The sequence below is a fragment of the Pieris brassicae genome, chromosome 6, assembly GCF_905147105.1.
Source record: "Pieris brassicae chromosome 6, ilPieBrab1.1, whole genome shotgun sequence".
NCBI lineage: Eukaryota > Metazoa > Arthropoda > Insecta > Lepidoptera > Pieridae > Pieris > Pieris brassicae.
This window is the reverse complement of record NC_059670.1, coordinates 17,420,515-17,446,602: the sequence shown is the minus strand read 5'-3', so window position 1 is coordinate 17,446,602 and position 26,088 is coordinate 17,420,515. Positions and strand designations below refer to the sequence as shown.

The window sequence follows — 26,088 nt, the reverse complement described above, 5'->3', positions numbered from 1 at the left end:
TATATTTCGTAAGTTATCTTATTTATTCCGCATATGATGGTATTTTTCATAAATATGCTAATTTGTATCGCAAATACCTAATGCATGTACAGAGTTATTGTTATCTAATTACCCATACGGGTATCTAATTGTCACAACTATATATATATATATATATCTGTCATTAATAAAGTTTTATTATTATTGCAATTTTAGAAGATGTCAAAAATAACCCGAGTCAATACTGCGAAATTTTATTCATAGTACAGCATGGAGTTTTGTCCATAAACTTTCCTCTCTATTACAATATTCAGTCCATACAATCCTAGCATAACAATACATTACTCAGATACAATCGGCTTATAAACTTGGCTGCCACATTCTCTGCGAAATAAAACTCAATTTTGATTTACAACATGGAATGAAGATATCGCTCTTATTTATAGCAAGGCCTTAACATAAATCTACTTGTTGACAGAACCATTACGAATAACACTAGGTTTAATAGGTTATTTGATTAATGTTTGTATTAAAACGATTAGAGTTAACCGCGAGTCTTGAGCTTCATAAGCTTACGCAATTTTTTTCTGTAATAGCTTTTCTAACCTTAATAGGTTCAAAATAGATTGTTTTATTAATCCAGTAAGAGCTTACGACATAATAAACATTCCTGGTTAATAAACAGGTACACCGAAGCTGCAAGACACTGCTCATGAGTTTCAGCGGCAATATAGTGTTCTGCTTTTTGATGACTGATATTAATCCAGTCTATCTACAACCTTAGATTTTGGTCTAAAATTACATCCGTTTCTTTGATAATTTTATGTTTTATAGACAAGTAGGTGATCAGCCTGTGCCTTACACACGTCGTCGGGTACTAAATTGTGCCGATTTTATTAAGAGCCTTCACTGTATGAAAAAGTTAAAATTCGCGGGTCCAAGGAATCGAAGTATGATAGGCTCACACTTCTATGTAAGCACAATCTACTATAAGGTATGGTAATTTATATAAATAACAAGTAGTGTCAGACCAGAGCATTTGGGAAATAAAGTACCTAATAAGCATAGAAGAATACCTTACTTATAAGTAATGTATATTTTGTTGGAAAGTACACACAAAGCCAAGTAAAGGAAAGTTCTCTCCATATTATTATAGTACTACATTATGTTTTGCAAAACATTGCATACAACATATTCCCTTCACACTGTATTTTATAAGTTGCATCAGACTTACGCAAAGATACAAGTTGATGTCTTCACTCGGTGATACTCAAAAGCTTGATAACTAGCAAAATTATTAATCAGTTATGAATTATAGCTACGATGTTGTAACATTGTCTAACACTATTTCTATCTTATGTTATGGTAATGGATACAAATATCTACTTAAAAAATTATCCTGAATAATTAGCTATACGAGTTCTTTATAGATATGTGTTGTTGTGTGTTGTAAAAAGGTCTATAATTTTCTGTCGTTTCCCGAAATGAATACCAGGATTGATTATTCGTACCCACTGTCAGGCAAATAAATATACCAAAGAGAATCTGTAATACAACTACATAGATATTACACTATTCTCCTGTCTATCCTCGACATTCTTAAGAATTAAAACACGATCAAGCTATAGTCCCAGTAGCATGACAAGGGGAGTCCGAAAGCTTCAAACGACTCTCTGAACATTGAGAATAAAGTCGAAGGGCGCTTAAACCCTCATACTCTCTACACTCAGTGATACCGCAGAAAATTAAAGTGTTGCTCAAATATTTAAAGAGTTTTTTGTGGCAAATAAATGCTAATATGTTTATCCTTTGATAAACTATTCGTTATACTGTATAATATACAATACGTAGAGGATATTATACGGCCTCGAATGAATTACCATAACAAATATTCTACCCCGTTGACAGTCGCAAAACACCTATTTCTATTCTTACATTTGGAAGTCGTCCAAGAAAAGCCTTTTCTTGCAGCACATTCGTTTCAAGTTTTTCGTATATTGGACGGTATTAGTTTTGAAAGCAATAATCAGAAAAGTTTTGGATCGTGATTATTGTTCATCAAATGGCTGGGCGTTTGTTGTATTACTTCGTATAATAAAACCATAGTACATAAGGGTTTTGACCTAATTTATGTAAGGCAAACGATATTTAGTAAAGGTCTTAAACTTGAGATTCATGAAACTTGGTCCGTATTTATATAAAATCCGACTACAACAAGGACTGGACTAAGCTTCCAGTTCCATAAAGCGTTATGGAGGTAGCTAGAATGCTAGGACGTAGAGGCCGTGGTAGAATGCGAAAGCATCTCGGAGAGTCTCCTGATGCGGTAGGAGTGTTTTGGTCGGTATTGCTCACTTTCTGCAGTGGAGTCCCACATAGTATATGGACTTGTGTAAATAACATTCCGTCACGGTAAAAAAATGGCAAGCTTATCGTTACAAAAGGTAGCAACCCTTGATTAATTGAATTTTAAAGAGGCAGGGTAATGGTTATAGCTAGTCAAATATATTTCGAGCGACGGCGGGTCAGATAAATAAATAATATGATAGACTCACTCCTAATTAAAGATCTGATTCCGAGATTGTTTTGTCTCCTTTTTATTCTGGTGTACTGCGAATTACTATGTGATTTTAAACACATTATTATTTCTGTTTTGTTCTACGTGAGACCCACTTTAAGATATAATTTGAATAAACATTTAATTAAACTAGTTTTAGGACCCAATTTACTTGAATTATGGATAAGATAAGAGGACATTTAAATACAAAAAACAAGGCTAAACATGTACCAGTTTTATATCGTAACGAGATCCACAAATTGTATTAATTTTAGTTTAAACCTAATATCGTGTGCTGTGCAGATATTCAATAATTAAAAACCATATATATATATCATATTTTTCTTAAAACAGCCAGTTACATTTTATGAAAATGAATTTGGAAAACATCACCTGTCCCATACATTACACACATATTATTTCAGAGTTAATACATATAGTATGTCGTTGGTATAATTTGGTATTGTTTGTTATAAATTGTTCAGAGAAAATGTTTCTAGAGGTTTCCTCTTATCCCCTCAACGTCCGTCGTTCCGCTTTTTTCCGCGCACCACCACTGAGTGAAACCAGCTTCCCACTGAAGTGTTTCCGAACCAATTCGACTTAGGCTCCTTCAGAAAAGACCACCCTTACAAGGCCGGCAACGTAATTGCGAGCTTTCGGGCAGTGTAAGTGTCACTTAATATTAGAGCCTCTTGTCCGTTTGCCTTCTGTTCTATAAAAAAAACTTTTATAAAATATAATTAATTTTACTTTATTATTTTAAATTTTTTTAAACTTTACTTCTCCGACATAATTATGTTTTTTTTTTAAATTAGTGACATGATTGACGCAATACAGACCAAATGATCACGACTAAGTGCGGAAATTGAGTCCTCACTACTATTAATGATGTGATGATGATTGTGATATGATATTCACGCGCAGTATATATGATAATATAAAAATAACACAAGATTTAAAGACTTCAGGTTTCTATGAAAATAGTACCACTGCGTCTGTTGCTTTTAATTTTTTTTCCTGCCTTTTATGTGACGAGCTTGAAAATCAGGTCACATCTCGATAAAAAGTAAAAACGGTACTTAAGTATCAAACGATTTCTGATTGCTACTGGTACCGTTTTGTCGTAAAAACAGTGTTAATAGGACTTAATGAAATAATTGGGTGTATCCGCGGGAGCAATAGCAGTTCCCCTAAGTTTGATCAACGTGTAAAACTGTTAGTGTTTGGGCGCTTATTAGACAGAGTTACAGGGAGAATTATATGTATTATTTTGATATTTCTCTATATATAGTCTATATCTATCTATCTGTGCTATATTTATATATACATGAAACTGAAATATACCATAATCATAATAATACAGTCTACGCTGACACTATATTTATATCCGGCGGGACTCTTAAAGTGACAAAATTATATAGGATATAATTTAGGATGTATGGGACTAACGCAAGCTTCCTAGAATGCTTAGATATTATTACATAACTAGTTGATAGACCTAGTTAAATAGATGTTATACCTACCGTGTATATTTTACGACAGTTCCTCGCACCTGAGATCGATACACGGTAATAAAAGCTTAATCATAAAGTTTAACACCGTCTTAAAACTAAGTGCTTATAAATGACATGTCATTAATATTCTTATCAATATAAATTTGATAGGAAATTTTATCATAACGAGTAAATGTGAATAATAATAATATTTTTTTTAATTTGATATATTATAATGTTATATTTCAAATGTGTCGCAAATGGTTGAATTGTCAAACGTTTTTACTACTAGTTTTAATAGTGGGTGAATAGACGAGTTTTCTACTACTTTTAACCGAGTCTTAAAAAGGAAGTTATTTGATTTGATTGGCCAGTATTGTTAGAATGGATTGGATGATATTTGGGACTATTTAACAACTAAGCCCAACTTCAAGAATTTGGGCTTAGTTGCTTATTTTTTCTAGATTACTTTTCCTATTATTTGTTTCGTGCTTACTGAATTTTAATATTTAATGGAATATTTATATTTACCATATAAAATACATATATAGTACTTTTATTTTAGACAAGGATTATTATTATTTATATTGGTCTCTGATGTCCGGTGCGCCGTGCACTCACGTTCGCGATCACGACGACAATCGACACGATCCTCGTAAATTGTCCTTTCGCTTGAGCAGCTTATTTACATTTAGTCATGCTTTGCAATCTTTCTTTTCCTCTTACAATTATTTGTATTTAAAAAAATACAACATAGTCAAATTTTTATGTATTTACACATTAAGAAAACCAAGCTGTAAGTTTTATATCCGCGGTCAACGCTGTAATGGTGGAGATAAAATTTATAACAGCTCTTATGTCCTAAGAAAATCAATATTTAAGTCAATATTTTCCAACTCAACAATTATGAGATCATAGAAACTAATAGAAATAATTTATCATACATTTCCTTAATACTAATAATAATTCCATTAGATACGAATCTTTTGTAATGATATATTGAAAGAATATACCGCTATTGCATGTCATGAGTCGGTCTCTGCCAATACAACAATAAAAACATAAACATACATTGATTGTATATGTATTCTTATTATATACTACTACAGATTTTGTTAATCACAGTCTCTTTGAAGCAGAAAATGAAATACCTTTGGGTCAGTTAATTACTATAGACATTTTATTTATGTTTAAGATTTGGCTTTATCTGCGTACGTACGCAAAAATTCTATTATACACATACATTTAATACCATTTTTAGTTGTATGAAATGATGATTACCCATTCGCCTTATTTTAAAATAGATGTATTAATAAGTATCGCAATACAGTAAGGAAATGCTGCCAGCATTAAATTAATTTTAAATTCTGAATATCGTATATTAACTGTGTCTTTTAAATGTTTTTTAATCTCAACTTTAAAAAGTATTTACTCACAATCTCAGCAACATAGCTGCATGAGTAGATACCTCTCTAAGGAGCCTGTTTTTGCCGCTATTTTTTATCGCCCTTTCCTCGTATCGGTCACGGAAGCGTATGTACAGTTCATTGAAATTACATAATTACTAACACGTGCTTAACCGGTACATCTTGCCCAGCCATTGAGTGCCTCACATTACATGTGTAACTACATAATTTGCGGTTGCATTTTTATTATCCGTTGGAAAAAGCGGGACCTATATTTTAATACTTAGTACTCTCATAACGTCTGATACCTTTGTTTTATTGTAGCAAGTGAACCTAACACACGTCACCGATGTTTAGGTACAAGACAAGCCGGTTTCACCACGATGTTTTCCTTATCCGTGCGAACAAAGTGTGCAAAGATCTAATATTACAGCAGAAGTGAAAAAATAGAGTAGGACAAATTTTACTTGAAACTAAGATTTGTATTTGGACTAACAATTGGACTATCTTGTTCGTGTTGCTGAAAAATTCCTCTTCACTAGTTACGAAACACGTCATGACACTGAAGTAACATTTATTCAGAGACTCTAAGTCGCTGTTATACTTTAGTATCGTCTTCTATATACGAAAAGGGTCCTATCTAGAACAAACATGATAATAACAGAGCAGTAAAGCCATACAGTACAACTAAATACTCCATAGTCGTCATATAGAAATACTTGACTTAAAAGCCAAGTCATCTCGTAGAGGTAATGATAACGCGTTATTACGATAATGATTCCCTTTCACTTAGCCGGTATTAGCCTAATTTTATGAAGGCAACTGTATACAAATTACACTTGCCTTATAAGGACCTCGGTCTAGCATTGAGCTACAGATTCCCTGCTCGAAGGGGTTCCTACCGCTGAAATCGTGATACTTGGCGATTTTAACGCTCACCATGCCGATTGGCTCGGTTCGGAAACCACCGATCACGCGGGAAGATCCTTTCACGACTTTGCTTTAGCTTACGACCTGTCACAAATGGTCCCTGCGATTACGCGAATACCAGATGTGGATGGTCATAAACCCTCTTTGTTGGACCTTCTGCTGACCTCACATCCGGAGACCTATCAAGTCTCTGTTGACCCGCCATTGGGTTCATCGGATCATTGTGTGGTCCGGAGTACTGTGCCTACTACGCGCCCTCCTCGGCCCCGTTTTTCGGGTTGTCGTCGTATTTGGCACTATCGGTCAGCAGATTGGGATGGGATGCGGTCTTTCTTTGCGTCCTACCCTTGGGGGCCTATGTGCTTTTCGTCGGAAGCTCCAGATTCCGTCGCTGCCTCTGTCGCCGAAGTGGTTCTGCAGGGCATGGAACTTTTTATTCCATTCTCTGCGGTGCCTATCGGTGGCAGGTCACAGCCCTGGTTTAAGCGTTCTTGCAAGGCGGCATCGCGTCGAAAGCGAGAATGCTTTAATGCATGGGCGGAGGCGGCGATATCTCGTGATGCCAATACCAGCGAACATAAAAAAGCATATAACTCAGCCTCCAGGTCCTTCAAACGGGAAATCGCTAAGGCAAAGTCAGAGCACATCGCCAGATTTGGCGAGAGATTGGCCCAACTCCCTTCTGGGACCCGAGCCTTCTGGTCTCTCGCCAAAGCTGTACAAGGGAATTTTTGTCAGCCATCGATACCACCGCTGCACAGAGAGGATGACTCGCTCGCCCACACTGCGAAGGAGAAGGCCGACCTCTTGGGCTGTCTCTTTGCGTCCAACTCGACTTTGGATGACCGGGGGAGATCACCACCGGCGATTTCGCGGTGTGATAACTCAATGCCGGAAATCACATTCCAGCAACGTGCTGTTCGCAGAGCACTATCTTCCTTGGACATTCATAAGTCGAGCGGGCCGGATGGTATCCCTCCAATTGTGCTGCGTACATGTGCTCCTGAGTTGGCTCCGGTCCTGACGCGCCTTTTCCGGTACCTGTACTCGCTCGGCACTGTCCCGAAGTGCTGGAAGACCGCTTCGATACATCCGATCCCTAAAAAAGGCGATCGCACTGATCCATCCAACTATCGCCCAATCGCAATAACCTCCTTGTTCTCCAAAATAATGGAATCCATTATTAATGGCCAGCTCTTGAGTTATCTAGAGGGCCACCAGCTGATTAGCGATTATCAGTACGGCTTTCGTCGTGGTCGTTCAGCTGGTGACCTTCTAGTATACCTTACTCATAGATGGGCAGAGGCAATTGAGTCCAAGGGGGAGGCACTAGCGGTTAGTTTGGACATAGCGAAAGCCTTCGATCGGGTGTGGCACAAAGCACTGCTCTCGAAGCTACCAGCCTACGGGCTTCCTGAGAAATTATGCGACTGGATCTCCAGCTTTCTAGCCGATCGGAGCATCAAGGTCGTCGTCGACGGAGCATGTTCCGACCTTAAACCCGTGAATGCTGGGGTCCCACAAGGCTGTGTTCTGTCCCCGACCCTGTTTCTTCTGCATATCAATGACATGTTGCAACTTAGCAACATTCATTGCTATGCGGACGACAGCACTGGGGATACTCTTTACACTGGCCGGGCAGGTATTTCTCGGGCAGTTGTCGATGAGTACCGGAACAAACTTGTGTCTGAAGTCGAAACTCTTTTACGTGGAGTCTCGGACTGGGGTAGACTAAACCTAGTCCAATTTAACCCCAAGAAGACACAAGTTTGCGCGTTTTCCGCGAAAAAAATACCCTTTGTCGCTACTCCTCTTTTCGAAAACACTCTTCTTGAAGCCACAGCCAGCATCGGAATACTTGGCGTTGACATATCGAACGACGTTCAGTTTCGCGGTCATTTGGAGGGAAAGGCTAAATTAGCCTCCAAAAAGCTTGGTGTGCTCAGCAAGGCGAGACGGTACTTCACTCCGGGCCACCGCTTGCAACTCTATAAAGCGCAAATACGGCCCCACATGGAATACTGTTCTCACCTCTGGGCGGGGGCTCCCCAGTACCAGCTCCTTCCACTTGACCGTATCCAACGAAGAGCGGTTCGAATCGTCGATGACCAATCCCTCTCCGAGCGGCTCGATCCTTTGGCGTTGCGTAGAGATGTGGGGTCACTCTGCATCTTCTACCGCATTTACCATGGAGAGTGTTCAGAGGAGTTGTTCGGATTAATACCTGCAGCTGAGTTTCAGCATCGGACGTCGAGGCAAAATACAAAATTCCACCCGTATCACCTCGACGTCCGACGTTCCACGACTGAGCGTTTCTCAAGGCAATTTTTGCCGCGCACCACCGCTATGTGGAACCAGCTGCCCACTGAAGTATTTCCGAACCAATTCGACTTAGGGTCCTTCAAGAAAAGAGCGTACAAATTCTTAAAAGGCCGGCAACGCACTCGCGAGCCCTCTGGCATTGAGAGTGTCCATGGGCGGCGGTATCACTTAACATCAGGTGAGCCTCCTGCCCGTTTGCCCCCTATTTTATATAAAAAAAAAAAAAAAAAAATTGATTGACATCGAATGAGACGAAACGTACATACAACAAATCTATTGAAAAACATAGAAATTATTAAGACCGTCTTAACTATATCTTATTGGAACACTTTTCATTGAGAACTATTTAATCGTCACTTGCTTGATCATCATCAAGATGTGTCCAGAGACAGTGCAAACACACAACAATAAACGTTTATAATCTTAAAACTGTACTTCAAATAAATCGTTCCAGTTTAAACAGCAACACCATAGTATTTGACATTAAGAATAATATGTAACAATTCACGCCAGTGTTTTAAATTTATGAAAGTTTTAAGATTATCGCGTTTGTTATTTTTACTCATTGTCAACTCATACTAGGTCCTGCTGTCGGCAAACATGAAATGTAAACGCCTTGTGGTTGATAATTTATCTACGCTGCTTTGTCGGTTTTACACATAGTTATCAATACTTAAAAGGCTCGATTTGTTAACAAAATTGGTGCAGTTTCGAAAGCTAGTACCGCCCTACAACATGGCAAGAAAACATGACAAACATTTGATTATGTTTAATCTATATACTAAGGTTGTTTATTTAAGCTACAGATATATCTCTCGATAGTAGAAGTGTTTTTTTGAATCAGTTGTAAATACGTAGTAGTATAATCATTATTTTCATCACAGCTTCAAATGGCCGCAACGGAGTCACGAGCTCTCTTGCATTAAATGGTGGTATCATATAACATCAGGTGAACCTCCTGCCCGTTTGTTCTTTAACAAAAAATCCCTAAACTTGACAAAACGGTTATAGTACTCTACGTAAAATAGTCTAAAATTACTTTTCATTCATAAATGCATTACATATGATTTAGCATAAAATTTAGTATTTGTTGTTTCTAAAGCTTTCAGAAATTAAAATTGTATACAGTTACACTGTTAATAGTTGATTGTATAGGTTTCTTTAACCTTAATTGTATAGGTACTTCGCCTATAATAATTGAACTTAGCACATTACCTTTCGTGCTTATTCACCATTGACTAGTACTTACTATTCGCACTTTGGTAGCTTTCACTTGACGAGTGCTAAAAAGGAAAACCTTTCATGTCAATAAAAAACCATGACTGGAAAAGGAACGGTAGAACTATCTTCAAAATACGAGATTTTCAAGAAGAGGTCAGTATTTTTAAGTTTTAGCTAAGTCTTCATATGTTTGAATGGTCGAGTCCATGGCTTAATCTTCTGAGACCAGAGGGCGTTCAATATGAGAATAAACTTTTATTTCGGTAAAATTTATTTTTGTAACATAGCCGTAAATCTCTTATGACATTACCAAACATAGTATATTCTAAGTACCGTAAATGTACCAAATATATCAACGGTAACATAATGCCATTGTCGCCACTTAGAAAGCCATTTTCATTGCAAAAATACATATTGAAATAAAACCTTATGGCTCACAATATAAGGGTGTATATATACCGTCCCTAGGGCTTGATTATCGTTTATTACCAAGTATACTCTATCAAACCATTATGGTCTTGCTCCGTGAATGGACCGAATGTACTTTGAAGTCCTCTCGTACGAACAATGCCCTCGGCAAACGTAAAAAGTGACATTGCTATTCGAAATCGAATGAAGCAAGTTAGAAATAAAATATTTCGTAATGTTTTTTATTTGTCGTATTTCGGAATATGTTATTTTTATTCATAATTGATTTAAGTAAAAGATTTAAACGTTCGATTTTCAAACCTGAAAATCTGAACTGCGAGCAAGTGTTGACACTTACTCGTAAAGATAAAGGAAACTGTTACTTTCTAGGAATCTTGTGGTGTATGTGACATCTTCAGTCCTTTGCATTTTCATTGAAGGCACCCTGATAGAGGGGTTATCAAAGGCTGTAATTAAATTGTAAATTATTTTATTATAAATTAATTAAAGTGTAAATCATTTGTTAGCTTTTCTAAGAAAACCAACAATCTTGCAACCCTTTTTTAGTATCAATCAATGTCTTCTAAACTACTTTTCCAGATGTATATATAAATTAAACATGCAATTAATTATAAAATTGATTAAAAACATTTTTTAAATTATAATTAAAATAAATTAAATTTCAAAGAAACTATATGCTATACGTACAGTTCAGCAGCCTTTCATTGTTATGACTAAAATTTAATACATTATTTTGCTAAATATAGCATGCAATCAAATGGAACATATTTAGGTATAAATGGCTGTAATTCATATACTTGTTATACCTTTTTAAGTTAGAAACTATCTACATTATAACTTTATATCGAATTAATTTTTGGCTTTCTACTTAACATGACACAGAATTGAAGAAAATTCAGTATAAAACCTACATGCTCATGACCTTAGCAATCCAAACTATTAGTGCTTTAAAAATACATACTTAAAATGAAAAATAATTTTCATTCCTAAGAGAAGGCGCTATACAGTAGATTCATTAAAGAGTTATGTACAAAAAATCTAAAAATCCTTAAGAATCTGAGGCATACACTTAAAACTACGTTTAGAATCTTAGCGGCTTTATTGAAAAGAATTCTTAATTAATTTTATTATTTTTATGTCAAATAAATTTACTTATTATAATTACCGTCGAAAACAACAGAAAGCTGCTAGGACAACAGAATATAGACTAGAAGGAACAATAAAAGAAATTGCACGAATTGATAACCTCCTCATTCAGTATTTTTGAAGTCGGTTAAAAATTACATTATACGTAACTTCTATTTACATGATCCGTAGTTCACTTGCGCGGTTTTCATTAATTTCCTTGACGTACTTAATTTTAGAGCATTCAATATGAATTATTATTTAATCCAGTGAACGTAACGTCCCACCAACAGCCCACTCGTGGGACACACTCGTGTGGGAAGGAACTTTGCGATAGTGTTAATCAAAAAGTCAACATGTTTACAAATGTGTGGTCTTTGTCGGTTTACTTACGTAGTTTAATGCACTTAAATTAAAATCTCTTTTGAAAATTTTTTATGTATAAACATATATGTATTTTATCGGATAGTCAAACGAGCCTACAGGACGTCCATAAAAGGCTATCATCGCAGCTGAAATCCAGCTTTGAGGACTTTGAGGCCTGGGAGGAGTATGCTCTTTTTTTAAACAAATAGAGGTCGTATCTTCCAGCGAAGATCTTTACTGGGAGTCTAAGATTCTACAGTTCGATAAACTAAATATTTTAATTCTAGCTTTTATTCACAAATTATAAATTAAGATACTGCCTTTGTGTACACTTCTTATTATTTTTGCACCACAGGAGGCGCATAATATTAGCGTTGGGGTCCTTTCATGATGTACCCAGCAATAACTGAGTGTCATCCCTTTTGGTATAATACAATATAAATTTTAGAATTTTAATTAAATAGTTCTGAGAAATAAATTTTCTTTCTTTTAGTTCACACATCTGCTTTAAACATATGATGATAAAAAGAATTATATAATGAATTTAGAAAAAAAACAAATGAATATTATCTTAAATATTTCACCGTTATAATTCGTTAATATACTGGATTAATTCCCCTAATATTATACACAACCACACACAGATAAGAACACTTGTGATCTCACGCCACAATGGCGGTAGATGACAAAAACAATTCAGTCATATTAATGTTCGAGCTTACTTACTTTGACGCAACGTTGAGTATTTAAGATAATTGTGTTCAAGTATTTGCGTTGTGTCAAAGATATTTTCGAAATGTTTAGAATATCTTGGTACCGCTTGAATTTCCAATAATTAATGTAACATGAAACAGGGGCGACGTGTTTGCCCGACGTTTGACGTTCGTATCGTTCAAAGTTCACGAAGTTTCGACGTCTCTACGTTTAATGTACATTTTACGGAAAACTAGTGCCGCTACAACCTTTTAGATCTCCGCCAGTATATTTATCTGTGATTTTGTGATTATTTGTTTTTTCTTATAGGCAAGTAGGTTATCAGTCGACTTTTTAGGTTTCCTCCCGTTGTTTTCCTCCACGTTACGATGTAAATTAGATACACTGTGTTGGAGTTTGAATATATAAATAATGGCAGGCAACACTTGTCACATGTGAAGAAAAAGTTTGAGTTTTGAAAATTAGAATACCAGTTTGAATTTTATATAAAAAGATAGTTTCTGTTTTTTGTATGAGTACTTCTATTCTAGACGCGGACAGTGTAACATCTTTGGGTCTTCATAAACATAAATTATTGTGAATATTATTGTAATGAATATTTAAGTATTGTGCTTAGGAAATATATATTAAACAATAAGAAGTAAGTGTTTTTTAAAATAGACCCTCACCACCAGAGCTCAGTCGCCTTAAAAGATTGGAACCGTCCAACACACAGCCGGGGTTCGAAGGATTTTGACCAACTCTGCTCTAATTAAAAGTAAATTTAAGAACATATAATAAAATCCGCAACCTTTCTCGCGATAAGTTCTCCATACAAAGATTAAGACAATATTCAATATCATTCAACTAATTAAATTAGATTATCATTATTCAAATAACCCAGCCGAATTGAAGGGTTACAATAACATGATAATGATATTGTCCAAAGTATGTTTTTATGAATTTTTCAAAGCTTTTATAACAGTAAAAGCTAAAACAATCTACTTGTGCCTCAGGCTATCCAAGCCTGTGGAAGTAAGTCTCTCAGGAAACAGTCCAGTTACTGTTTGAAGGTAGTTATGGAAAATATTACGTATCTAGTTAAAAGTTTCCGGTCGTCCCGGCCCGCCGGACGAACTAAGTTAATTAGCAAGTCCAATGTTGCGAGGATCAAGTTATAGGCGAGTTGCTTTTGTTTTGACTGTGCTCTAAATAGAATAGTTACGCTCAATTTAAAAGTACTTATACAAGTATTTGACTCAAACGTAGTTAAGGCGAAAGTTTAATACTATGTAAAATCCTCTGCAACCTTCCTAAGATGTTTATTTTTCTCTTAAAGAGATGAAACCGTCTGTTTTCCAAACTGAAAAATGTCATCATAATATACGGAAATTCTCGCGTTATAGAAATTACATATATTTTTTGCAGAAAATATGCTAGTAGTAGTTATAAGATAATCATGTTTTAATAATTTATCATTACTATATAAATTGTCATTTGACATTATTAATAATGATTAATTGACACATTAATGTTAATCTTTATTATACCTATTTTTTTAAAAAAAGGTCCGAAATTCTCTTTAACATTAAAACGATTAAGCGAGAAAGCATATCATATTTTATTTAGATTTGTAAATTTCTACTTTTCTTGTTGCTTTTCCTTCCTGTGGTTGATATAACTTGAACCATACGTTAACATTATATCGGTCGAGAGTCCCTTAGCAAGTCAAATACACGGCTTCCCATTTAATGACTACCATAAGCATTACATTGTAATATTATTAAGAGAATGTATTTATAGATTAAACACTACAAGGTGTAATGTGAGTATTACTACTAGAATACTCTGTGCTGGAAGATACATAGATATTTTAGTATAACATTTGGGCTTAGGGTAATCATTCTGTAAGATAAGAGGTTTATTTATTTCACGTAATTCATAACCGTCAAGATGAATGGTTTCTTACTATTTAAATTATATTTAACTGAAGAAAAAAAATTATTTCCTGCTTAACCCGTAACCTTTTTTAGTGATAATTTCCTATCAACGCATGATATCATATCTAATTACTTCCTTGTATTTTATTAGACTAACAACTTAATCGTTAAGTGGGTGTTTCCTTGGTATAAGTACACACTTGACACTTCCATTTTGATTTACATGTCAAGGCAATCAATACAATTTTGGTTGTGGTTTATTAGATATAACTGCATGATCCTAGGTTTGTACATGTACAAAAAAATTCTTGAATACTTAGGTATAACTGTATACACCCCGTTGTGGGGTTTTGTACTTTAAACAAAATTACTTATGCTGCTCATTAATATATATAACTATATATTTGTTTTGCGTCTCGGATGCAGATAATAATATGGAAAATTGCTTCCAAATACGCGTGGAATATACATAAAGTTATATATATGTATGCGTTATAAATACGACATTGCATCCCATTTGGAAAGGAAATTGTCCCGAGGCAAGAGTTATGCAACCTAATATTAGTTAGTTACATATATGTACGTATTTTAGTTAGTAAGTTGTTAGCCAAATGTTAGCAATAATCGCACACTTGAAGACGAAATGAGCCCTTTACTTTTCCTCACACTCATAAATTGCAATGTAACATTCTCGTTTCCCATATTGGACCAAAGTCGACTACAATTATATTCAAGTTTCACTTAGATTTAAAAACCCTTAATAAGCCAAGTTAGTTTTTGTTAGCGTCGCAACCCCACTACACTTAATGTTATGTTAGTTATATGCTAATGTTTCAAACAATTAAAGCCAGTTGACACCCAACTTCAAACAAAAAGTTTATTTTAACATACATTTGAACATCCCTCTAACAACCGTCACCGCCTGTTTGGGTCTACAACTATTTTATTTTTTTGTCTGGCCCATGCCCTGGATTGGTGAGAAGAGTGATTTGATGACTGGTACCTAGGATCTTAAGAATTATTTGTTCAGCTTTACGTACATTCCATTTTATTCTTTATTTTCAATAAAATTAACTTAACGTATTGATTTACAGATTTTTAATTGTTGACAATGCATTGACTATATTATTTGTGTTGTGCGTTATTACTTACGAACGTCGTATTCGCAATCAATTCTATTCATTCGAATAGTATGTCTCTTTTTCTCTGGCTATAAATCGGCAAAATCTTACCGATAATCGATCATTAGTGTAAGACTAGGAGTTCAGACTTAGCTACGGTAGTCGTGCATAGCTTCCTCTAAGTCTAGACTGAATCCTGGTCTTAGTTAAGTCTCTCGATACTGTTTAAGTACTTTTTTTTTAAATTACAAAAAAAGCAATGTAAAGTGCTAAGTGCTAGTTAAAACGAAGAAAATCTAAATTTTTTAGACGTTTCAAAATCCAAGTCATTCTTTATATTTAGGAATTTAATTTAAATTCAGTGCGGCTTTAAATAAACACTCAACAAAAACATTTAACTTTGTACAATACATTCCGAAAAGCAATTTCACCGCTTCGTTTAAACGAACAAATAAAACGCACAGGTAAATCAATTGTCATGGACAGACATTCTAACCGAATGTTATGTATATTGGAAAATGGGGCAAAGAAGTTTCTTATATAAAGCTTGCTCAAGTACTACCATACGAGTATATAGCAATTGGCCGGAGGTGGCAAAGGACGGGAGCTTTGAAAGTTTATGTTTTCGGAAAGCTGCCGGAGTAAGTTAGTAAGTGAGTTTTAATTAACCCACTGGAACTCAATCTAGAGGAGATTGCGTTCTTCTTGGAACCAGGTATTTTATGCCAAAAAATCTCAAGATTCTAAATGCGATTAGTAGGTATTTAATGGGTGATAGTGACACGACAGTACTTAAAATTATCTGTAAGAAAATGTTGTAAGAATTTACTTTCGCTTAGCTTACACTCAATAATACTCATGATCATCGTTATCATCAATGGCTGTAACCCTTTATGGACCTCAGCCTCTGCAAATTGATATCGTCATCGCAATCTATCTTCTGCTCGCGTAATTATTACAATTAATTCCTTTAAATTCAAATGCTGAAGTTTGACTAAGTAAAATTCATTTTCATAATAACCTGAACAAAGTATGATTCATAATTAACAAATTATCACGATACCTTATTATTAAAAGATGTAATTATTTACACACTTCCAAGCCATTGACATTGTAAGTATCCATACACGATATATCATTTAGCCAGTTAGACAACCAACCTGTTGTATAAAAAGCTGGGGTAATCTTATGGGAACCTTGAATCTAAAAGTGACTTTTTAGCTACAGAGATTGTTAATTCCCAACCCAAACATCTAAAACAAAATCACAAAGATGTATCGCAGATAAAAACTAATACAGTACTATTCGTGTAACGGAATACACGTTCAATTCAAGTCACGACGATACCACATATTTGCCACCACTGTCAGCACTTTCTCCCAGCAATTTGGGTATTTATCAATTAACATACAATGGTGTGGCGAATCACCAATCGTTTAACTAACAATTACTAATGATATATGTTGATTTGATTTTGGGTTGTTCACTTTCCTGAAGGGCGATGGAGGAGTTATTTTGATATCATTTATATTAATATAGGTAATGCTTACAAATACAGTACATTCCATGTTTCATAATAACACTGTACATTTTGGATTTGAAGTTTTATAACTTGTGTTTTATAAGTAACTATTTAATTTTAAGATATAGATTTTCCAAGGTATTTATATTTAATTCCAACATCCAAATATACAGTAATTACAATATTATTACCCTACATAGTAATAGTAATTAAATATTGATAAATAGTAAAAATAAAAATTAGAAAGTTTGGTTCCTATAGCCTGTAATTCTAGTAGGATTTCCTCGTAATACTTCTTCGTTGAGCGAGGAAAGCACCAGCTCTGGGGTTACCGGAACTATCTACCAGGCGCCAACTTAAATATATAATTAGCGCCTGTGCACTTGAACCACGGCCCAAGAGTCTCTACTCCAAAGGGAACAAAATCAAATCAATTGAAAATTAATCTGATGAGTATGGTAGAATTGACTATCATGTAAACTTACGTCTTTTTAGCCAGGTAATAAATTATGAAATTAATATAATTTTCGCTTGGTAAACTTCTGAGTCCTTATTACATAAATGGTATATAATAGTGTCGTTAAATTTTTTTAGGGACAGTTATCGGTTGCTTAGGCACAGATGACCCGAAGAACTTCGTATCACTTACATATAGGTATTTGTGTTAAAACTTAATACAACATTTTTACTACTGGTCAAAGAGATCAGACCACATGCTACAGGTATGAAAGGAATTTTTAAAGATTTAGGAGGAATTTTTTCCCCCTAGATTTAGGGGTTTCTCAACCGAGTTAAAGGCAGGGGGAAATTTCAAAAACACACCAAATACACTTTTTTGCTATTGTATATTACGTTCCTACAAATATAATAACATATAGTTTGCACGGATACTTGAATTAGAAAAATATAGAGAGTATAGTAATAAGTTGGAGAATATTGTAAAAAAACAAAAACTTAGCGATGAAAGTGACGGAGAGTTTACTGCCAATCTACGCTCTTACTGGCAAGCAGCAGTAATTTTTTACTTGAGTTGCCGACATGAATGAATTATATTTCGATTTGCACTGTATAAAGTCTATATTTCATACAAAGTAATAATAAATGATAAATCATCGTAAATTGTTTTTGCATTAAATTATAACAGGATGATGTATTTTACTTGCTATTCAATAATATTATCATTAAAATAATAACAGAATCCAGCTGACAAGTTAACTAGGGCTTACGTCATGGAATACCACAGTTGTTAACCTATCACATACCAGCTCATTATATATTGAAATTTAAATTACACTTAGGTAAACCTTTCTACCTTCTTCGCTGCTATTGAAGCATTTTATTTTTGTGACTATACCATATATATATATATTTAATATACAACACAAATCAAAATAATTTGTCACGTAGGCATCTTCTAGGTCTCGATTCTTTCTCGATTACAGTACATAAAAAAGTGTATTTTGAAAAACTTAAAATTTCAAAGAACAGCACGCTGAATTTTGTAAATTGGCTTGCAAAATGACAATAAAATATATAAATTAATTAATACACCATTCCAAAACACAATTAATTAGAATGTTATTATATATACTAAATTTAAGTTAAATTATAACGCCGATACACTGAATTTTCACGATTCAAGCATCAATATTAAATGCTACACTGGACTTGTATCAAAACCGAGTCTGAAAACTCATGCGCTTTTTTATTTTACACTGTGGTGGGCAACCCTAATCACAAGTGTCAAGTCTGTCTGCTGTCGTCTCCAATCACCACTCGCATCAATTACGAAGCTGATGCAACTACAAATTGATTGCAAGAAGCCCTAGTTTCCAGCCTGCTTCTTAAACTCGATCATTTTAAACTCAGACACAAGTTTTAATTTAACTGGCATACTTTGAAAACCGATACATTCGGTTTATATTGAAACTTTTTAGTAACTGCTAAAAGTTGCTGGCCATAATTTTTTTTCCATCAATCAATTTATTAGTTTGAGGTTGAAAATATAAAATTCTAAATTTGAAAGTTCTAAAGTTGAAAAATCTAAATATGGACGTCAAAATCTCCTCTAGTAATAATTAAAGACAACCAAAAACTCTTGAACTCTTGCCCCTTCAAGGTTTGGAGGCGTTTGTTGTATTCCATAATATTATGCATAACTAATTTATACATAAACAAGAAGTCAATACGGCGTCAGATGACAACATCTATGTATTGTATGCAAACGCCGACACCCACTGTCTTGCGATGCTAATTTCTTCGTTAGCTATTTGGTTATTAATCAGTATGGGGCCTAACTTACATTCTAAGCGACAAATTTGCACACCTAACGTCTGTATAAAATATGCGTAGGTTATATTACGTATGTATTTGATTTAATTTGAAAATTGGTGTGGACTTAGGTTGTATAAAGATACTTTAATTATATCGTGATTAATTATTTAACAAGTCGTAGTAGTTTGAGTGTTTGAATAAAAGATATGTGACTAGACCATACTTGAGTGAAAGGTGTATTGTCAAGTTGAAAACTTAGTAAATTTAATAATAAACAAACTTTTACAACTACATAATGAAACTATGAAATTTCTTCTACATACACACAATGTAGAAGAAATTCCATACAGTTCAATCTCATTCATATAATAATCAACTATTACCAGTTGTTCAATAAATATGGTGCCATTGGTACCTCACTATGACAGCAAAAACAAGGAAATACCATCGTAGGAACGTGGTCCCATTCAAGCCTTATATAGATACGAAAAACATCGACCCACGCTGAACTAGAACAATCCTTTCGGCGTTTAAATATTGTGGCACGAGTTCTAGAATATTAGAATAATCGCTTTTAAAACATAATAGATATAAAAAATTGCAACATAATTTTTAATTTTATATAAAGATCTTGGTGATCAGTCTTAGGTGGCATCGTAAATTTATTCGGCTAGCCACCCCCACGAACTTCGTTCTATCTTAATTTGATAAATACCAACATATGTAACATTTGGCTATGTTTCATATCATCTATAGAGAGTGTTAGGTTTTCCGGAATAAAAGACTAAGCACCAAATAAATTATTTATTATTTTCCATTTTTTCTCTTCGTTAAAACTTCCTCGACATGGTTAGACTATAGAACATATTTTAAAATAAGTTTTTATGACTGTCATATAATACGAAGTGATGAATTACTTAATCTAATTAAATTAAATTTACAACTTTATATAAATATGTAGAGTCGTTGAAAACGAAGTTTTTGCATTAATTAACTTAATTAGTATGACATTGAACTTAGTTATTAAAGGTATGTGTACGCAAAATTTTAAAAATATTCTTGTAAAATAAATACCACACAAAAAATATTTTTAAAATAGTCTTTGTAAAGCAATATTATATATGTATTTCAAACATGAGTTTCAGTTCTTTGTATTTCTATAGTATTTGCGTAAAATTTCTGCGTTTACTTTAATAAAATATTATTAATATTATTACATCTTACATTGAATTATAATTGTTTATACGAATTTCCACTTCTATCTCCTGGACGTCTGTAGTTCCAGAATTATCAATAATGAACCTTTATTTATTAACTATAAAAACAAGTATTCATACAAGGCGTCGCCAAGGGACGTGTATCTCAAGCAATAATATTGTTTTATTTTTCTAATTATAGTGAAGTCAACGCTCTAGACTGTACTTATTTATTATTTTTCTCCTACTCGCAATTTCAATTCTGAAAGTATATAAATAGACAATAACAATATAGATCTTTACATTTATCAACTGATATTGTACCGTTTAAGCATTTCGTATAATTAATACATTTATACCATACATTAAATGGTTACCCATTGACCAACAAACAAAGCGTAAAGCCAATTATTCGCTATTTATGACTCCTTTCTGAATATTCAATAAAGCTTCTATGAAAATGGAACATTTAATGTACATTTTATTGTACTGCAGGATACATGTAACCTAATTACTGGAACATTATTGCTCAAATACCTATATAGTCAAAGAGATGGATAATGCAAAAATAAATCAGAAATGCACGTATATGCTATTACTTACCTTATAAGATACAGCCTTATATTCTCATTTAATCTATTTAAGGAAATAGGAAATTAATATGTAAATCGTCACTCACTCCGCTGTGTGCGCGATCCAAAAAGTGTAAGACACTCCGAAATGCGAAACTTACAGCGCCTGTACCACTACTTTCATCAGCACAATTTGCCGATCCAGCGAAAACACACCTTCAACTGATATTTAATTTCTTATCAAATATCTAGTCATTATACAGTTAATCATTCTGTAGTTTAATCCGCTTCTAAGATTCCTTTGTTCTTAAAACAGGGCAGAGCGTAAATAAGTGTTATCGCGATGTAAAAAGTTTTAAGAGTTTAGATAGAGATCTCTTGGACTACAATTCACTGCGTCATAAATTAAACGCGTGTGGTCATTTATAAAGAGAATCATTTCTGACTCGATCAGACAGACTGATATTAGGGGCAACATTATAGATTTCTAAGTATATGGTTTATATACTTAGAAATCTATTAGAAAAAAACTACTAGAAAAACTTCTTAATTATAATTTATATATATACATATCTTGTATTTGTAATTATAAAATAGTTCACTAGAACAGAGCCCTTAAAAGAGACTAAGTAGTGTTATTGGACATTTTCTTATCTTAAATATCCTTTTTAGTAAATAAGGTAAGTTTTCAAATAGTTATTAGTCTTAAGTTATGCTAGATCGTAATCATAAATTTCAGAGACAATTTATTTAAAAAATCTTGTATTTATGATGTGTCTGCCATGTTTTCCTATTGAAAAAAAAAATGTAATTGTATATCGACTTTTGATAGTGGAAATATTTACCTTCCGTTGTACGCCTTCCCTTTTTGTCAATATATATAGTGACATCAGAAACCTATGTTGATGACCTATGAAAATACGTTAACCGATGTCGATTTAAAATACCTGATCCCATACAATTCTTTAGAGGTTATTTTAAATTTTCCCGCTAAAGGTAACCCTAGCGCCGTTGTCCGATGCAATGAGTTCTGACGGCGCTGCCTCCATCAATCGTTGTGTCGATGCAAATCGTTGTTCGTTACTGCGGCTTCATGATTCATTATACTTGTTTATATTGTTTGTTGCGATAAATTAGTATACCTAGTATCTTTCAGTTAGGAATTTAATTGAATTCACGATTGATGGTCGATGAAACAATCATTTTAACAAATAAGAAACTTTAAATTAACTTTATGTTCTTCACTGACGATCTTCAAACAAAATATTACAGCTACACTCCTTTATCTTTGTATCGTGGGTGAAAATGCGTATGCGCATTTCCCATCATCGAAGATAACATGAACTCGATCTACCCTAGTATATCTACTACTTAAAGCATTGCGTAGGGATACATGGTAAGAGAAGGTTTATTTTACAATTTAACAAATAATTTCGTGTCATGTTTCTTGTTATCATTTTACGCCCATCTTATCCTAGTGGCAAGGCACGGAATTTAAGCTTAATGTAGTGCGTTCAAACCCCGGTCCATCACTATAATTTTATGGAACATGTAACGATGGAACAAGTCCTGAAATACGACGTCAGAAAGGAACACCTATTACACTAGGCATTTACAAGATACATCTCCTATTAGCTTATATTCGTGGAATCAGATGACCTTAACCAACACATATACATAATTGTATATACACTTTATTAGTTTTCCTTATACGTCTTATCGTTTTTATAAAATAAAAAACCGAATGACTCGCATATCAAGCATAATAGTTTAATCATATGATTAAAATTATAGTCCTCTAAATAAACTTTTCGATTTACTCTACTAAATGTAACATTACTACACAACACTTTATTTTTTTACTTATCTGTCAATTTGTATTTGTCATAAATATTAAGGATAAGCTTCATTTTTGACAGTTCAGGTGGGTGGAATTGACATAACACGATTTAAGTAATACAATAGGTTATGAAAGAAACAAAAAAATCTAATACTCTGTATCTCTATAATAGTTCCTAAGAGCCACAGATATCATCAGACACGTTCTAATATTTTCTTATCACCAGTGCAATAAACATGTAGACGTAATAAATAAATCTGAACTGGACATTAAGCTGTAATTAAACCGACGTTGATTTAACCGATGCTTAAGTCTTTTAACAAGTACTTTTAATTGCTAACTGATTACTTTAAGCTTTATAATGCGAGTTTAAGTTATGGTTAGATAGGTTGGGCTTGATTGATGATCCGAACTATTAAGGAGATTAAGAATGTACATACGTTAAGTGGTCACTTGCTTGTGTTTGCACAACTTGAAAGGTCATGATGGAAACCACTTATGGCATTTATATAACAATGGATGTTATATACATCGTAATATATTTTAAACGTGAAAGCGAGATTGTTACGCTTTGATGTTGTGGTCGCTGATTCGAATATGATAACAACACAACATTATTAACAATATTTTATGTTAAAACCAGGTTTTAGGTGTGTAAATTGAGAGAGTTTTTCCTATAAATAATTTTGAACTCCTATCGAGTATTTAATTGGACTTTTGTCATTTCAGGAGTTAAAGGAGAGCTTCAACTATGGTCTGTTCTGCCCCCCGGTTAATGGAAAAGCTGGCAAGTTCCTGGACGAAGAGCGGCGGCTCGGAGATTATCCCTTTAATGGCCCTGTGGGATATCTTGAAGTAAGTTGTTTTGTTCTTTTCATAATATCTATGTTATTGTATATCTTTTGTTGTTTTCTACTTTTTGTAAAAAATGCTTAAAGCCAAGTTAAAGGCGTTGGTTGATCTCTTCTATTATTTACTTATTCTAATGATTTTTGCAATGAATTATTGATTAAACAAATATACTAAATGCGCTCAGAACTAGATATTACTTAGTTACGTAGACTCCAAAATCTAAGTGTTACATTTACATGAATTACTTAAAACTGTTCAAGATTTCTGCGAGTGCAATAAATCTGGTATTTGGCAGGGTTATTAATTATATGCAGACAACATATTATATTTTATAGCTTCTCAATTATTTTGAGACTTGTATCTTGTATTTTTTGTATGGACAATTAGCTGATCCTTCTGAGATGAGCATCTCAGGGACGGGACTTGTCCCATACGTGTTTCATAAAAAAATTCAGTGATACACCGGGATTTAAAACCATCACTTTAGTGTTTAATCACGCGACTAACCACTAAGGCATAATAAACTAATATAGGCAAAATAATAAGAAATATAACATGACACGAAATTTATGATTTGTTAATTTATTCCAGTTGAAATACAAGCGAAGAGTTTACAAGATGCTTAAACTTGACGAGAAGACGTTAAAAGCGCTCCACTCCCGCGCAAATCTGCGCCGGTTCCTCGAGAATGTGCAACACGGACAGATCGACAAAATAACTAAAGCCTGTGCCAAGGGTCTAGACCCAAACTTCCATTGTCCGGAGACTGGTGGTAAGCACTAACTTATATATAACTTATAACCCATGGGGCAGGCATATTTGTGTTTGTTTCCTGAATGTTTAACCACGTCCGTGTGTTAATGACGTAAAATCAATTAATTTCTTTTAATTACACATTTTTTCTGAAACAAATCGATCAGTTTATTTGTATATAAATTTATCTCGGTTATCAAAACTTAATGTATTAATGAAATCTATAGTAAACCAAGGAACCAAGGCGCCACTATAACATCCTTTATTTCACTTCTTGCGAGTAATATTTAAAAAAAAAAACAAATCAATAATGGTGAGCCGAAGAAAGACAATACCCTATTACAACAGTAGAGTTGACGCAACACTTCACATAATTAATATAGTACTATGGGCATTATGTAAAGAGAAATACAATGTGGTCTAATTAAGCCAGCTTCGTTGCATTAATATTGCGATTCTCATCTGATATCATCTATGACACACTAACCCTACTTTCGGACTGAAGGTGTTTTCCTTCGCTGTGAAATTTTCATTACATAGTAACACAAAGTCGTTATGTACCCGTCAATTATGTTTAATGTTTTTAACTTATACACAATAATTAAGAAAACTGGCTGGCTTGCTTTTATTGTTTAAAACATGAGCTTATAACTAAGATAACATTAGGCGTTTGGGGATTGGGGTTGGATTAACGAAAAACTAACTTGACTTATTGTGGAGCTTGTAAATCTAAGTTACACTTATATTATCGGAAACGAAAATGTTAAATTACAATGGTAAAAACTAAAAGGCTCATATGGGCTTCAAGTGTACGGTGATTCTTTACATATGGTTTACGCTTTTAATTATTAACTGTATGTGTAATTTAACTAATGCTAGGTTAGGTTAAAAAATTATGCATGAGTTAATATCTCTTTACTCACGTATAATATTTAGACGTTTACCAACTTAAGCGGTGCTAATGATAAAATTCTAATACACTAAAAACATCGTAGCTAGTTAATATTTTCACTGCAAAACATTAACATGGATTTCTAAGAAATTAACAACTACAAAATGGCTAAGCTTAGTGTAACCGAAAGTTGAGTCAAGTAAGTCATTCTCTAGAAATCGTCCCATTTACAGTATGAAATATGACCACCTACTTAGCCAAAGCCTAAACGGTAGCTATTCATCTAATAGCTTACGCACCATTGTTCTGTTCCTATGATAAATGCTCTCTGTATCAGCTTATTATCTTGTATCCGGATATAAGCCGTAATACATTGATATTAAAATACAAAATTCCATGTATAAATGACATGTTATTGTGAATCGTATCAATTATAGCGTATATAATCCGAGATTGATGCTGGTAGCCTTGAGGTGGACTGTGGATAATTCTATACAAACCAAACACTAACGCCTTTTTAATTGTTATTCATATTTCTCTCATTTAAGTGATTTATGATCCACTATTTACGTTGCAATATCATGTGAGATTTGCAATATTGT

General features: G+C 33.9%; 1 protein-coding gene across 9 annotated transcripts in view; it reads left to right on the top strand.

Annotated features, from left to right (window-relative positions):
* LOC123710695 (SH3 and multiple ankyrin repeat domains protein 3) overlaps positions 1 to 26,088 on the top strand; it is a 124,234-nt gene that overhangs the window by 85,368 nt on the left and 12,778 nt on the right. For all 9 annotated transcript variants that reach the window (XM_045662779.1, XM_045662786.1, XM_045662788.1 and 6 more), the window contains 2 exons: positions 23,719 to 23,844; positions 24,433 to 24,613. In XM_045662779.1, coding sequence (XP_045518735.1) covers positions 23,719 to 23,844; positions 24,433 to 24,613 — 307 coding nt within the window. The remainder of the gene's footprint in view (positions 1 to 23,718; positions 23,845 to 24,432; positions 24,614 to 26,088) is intronic.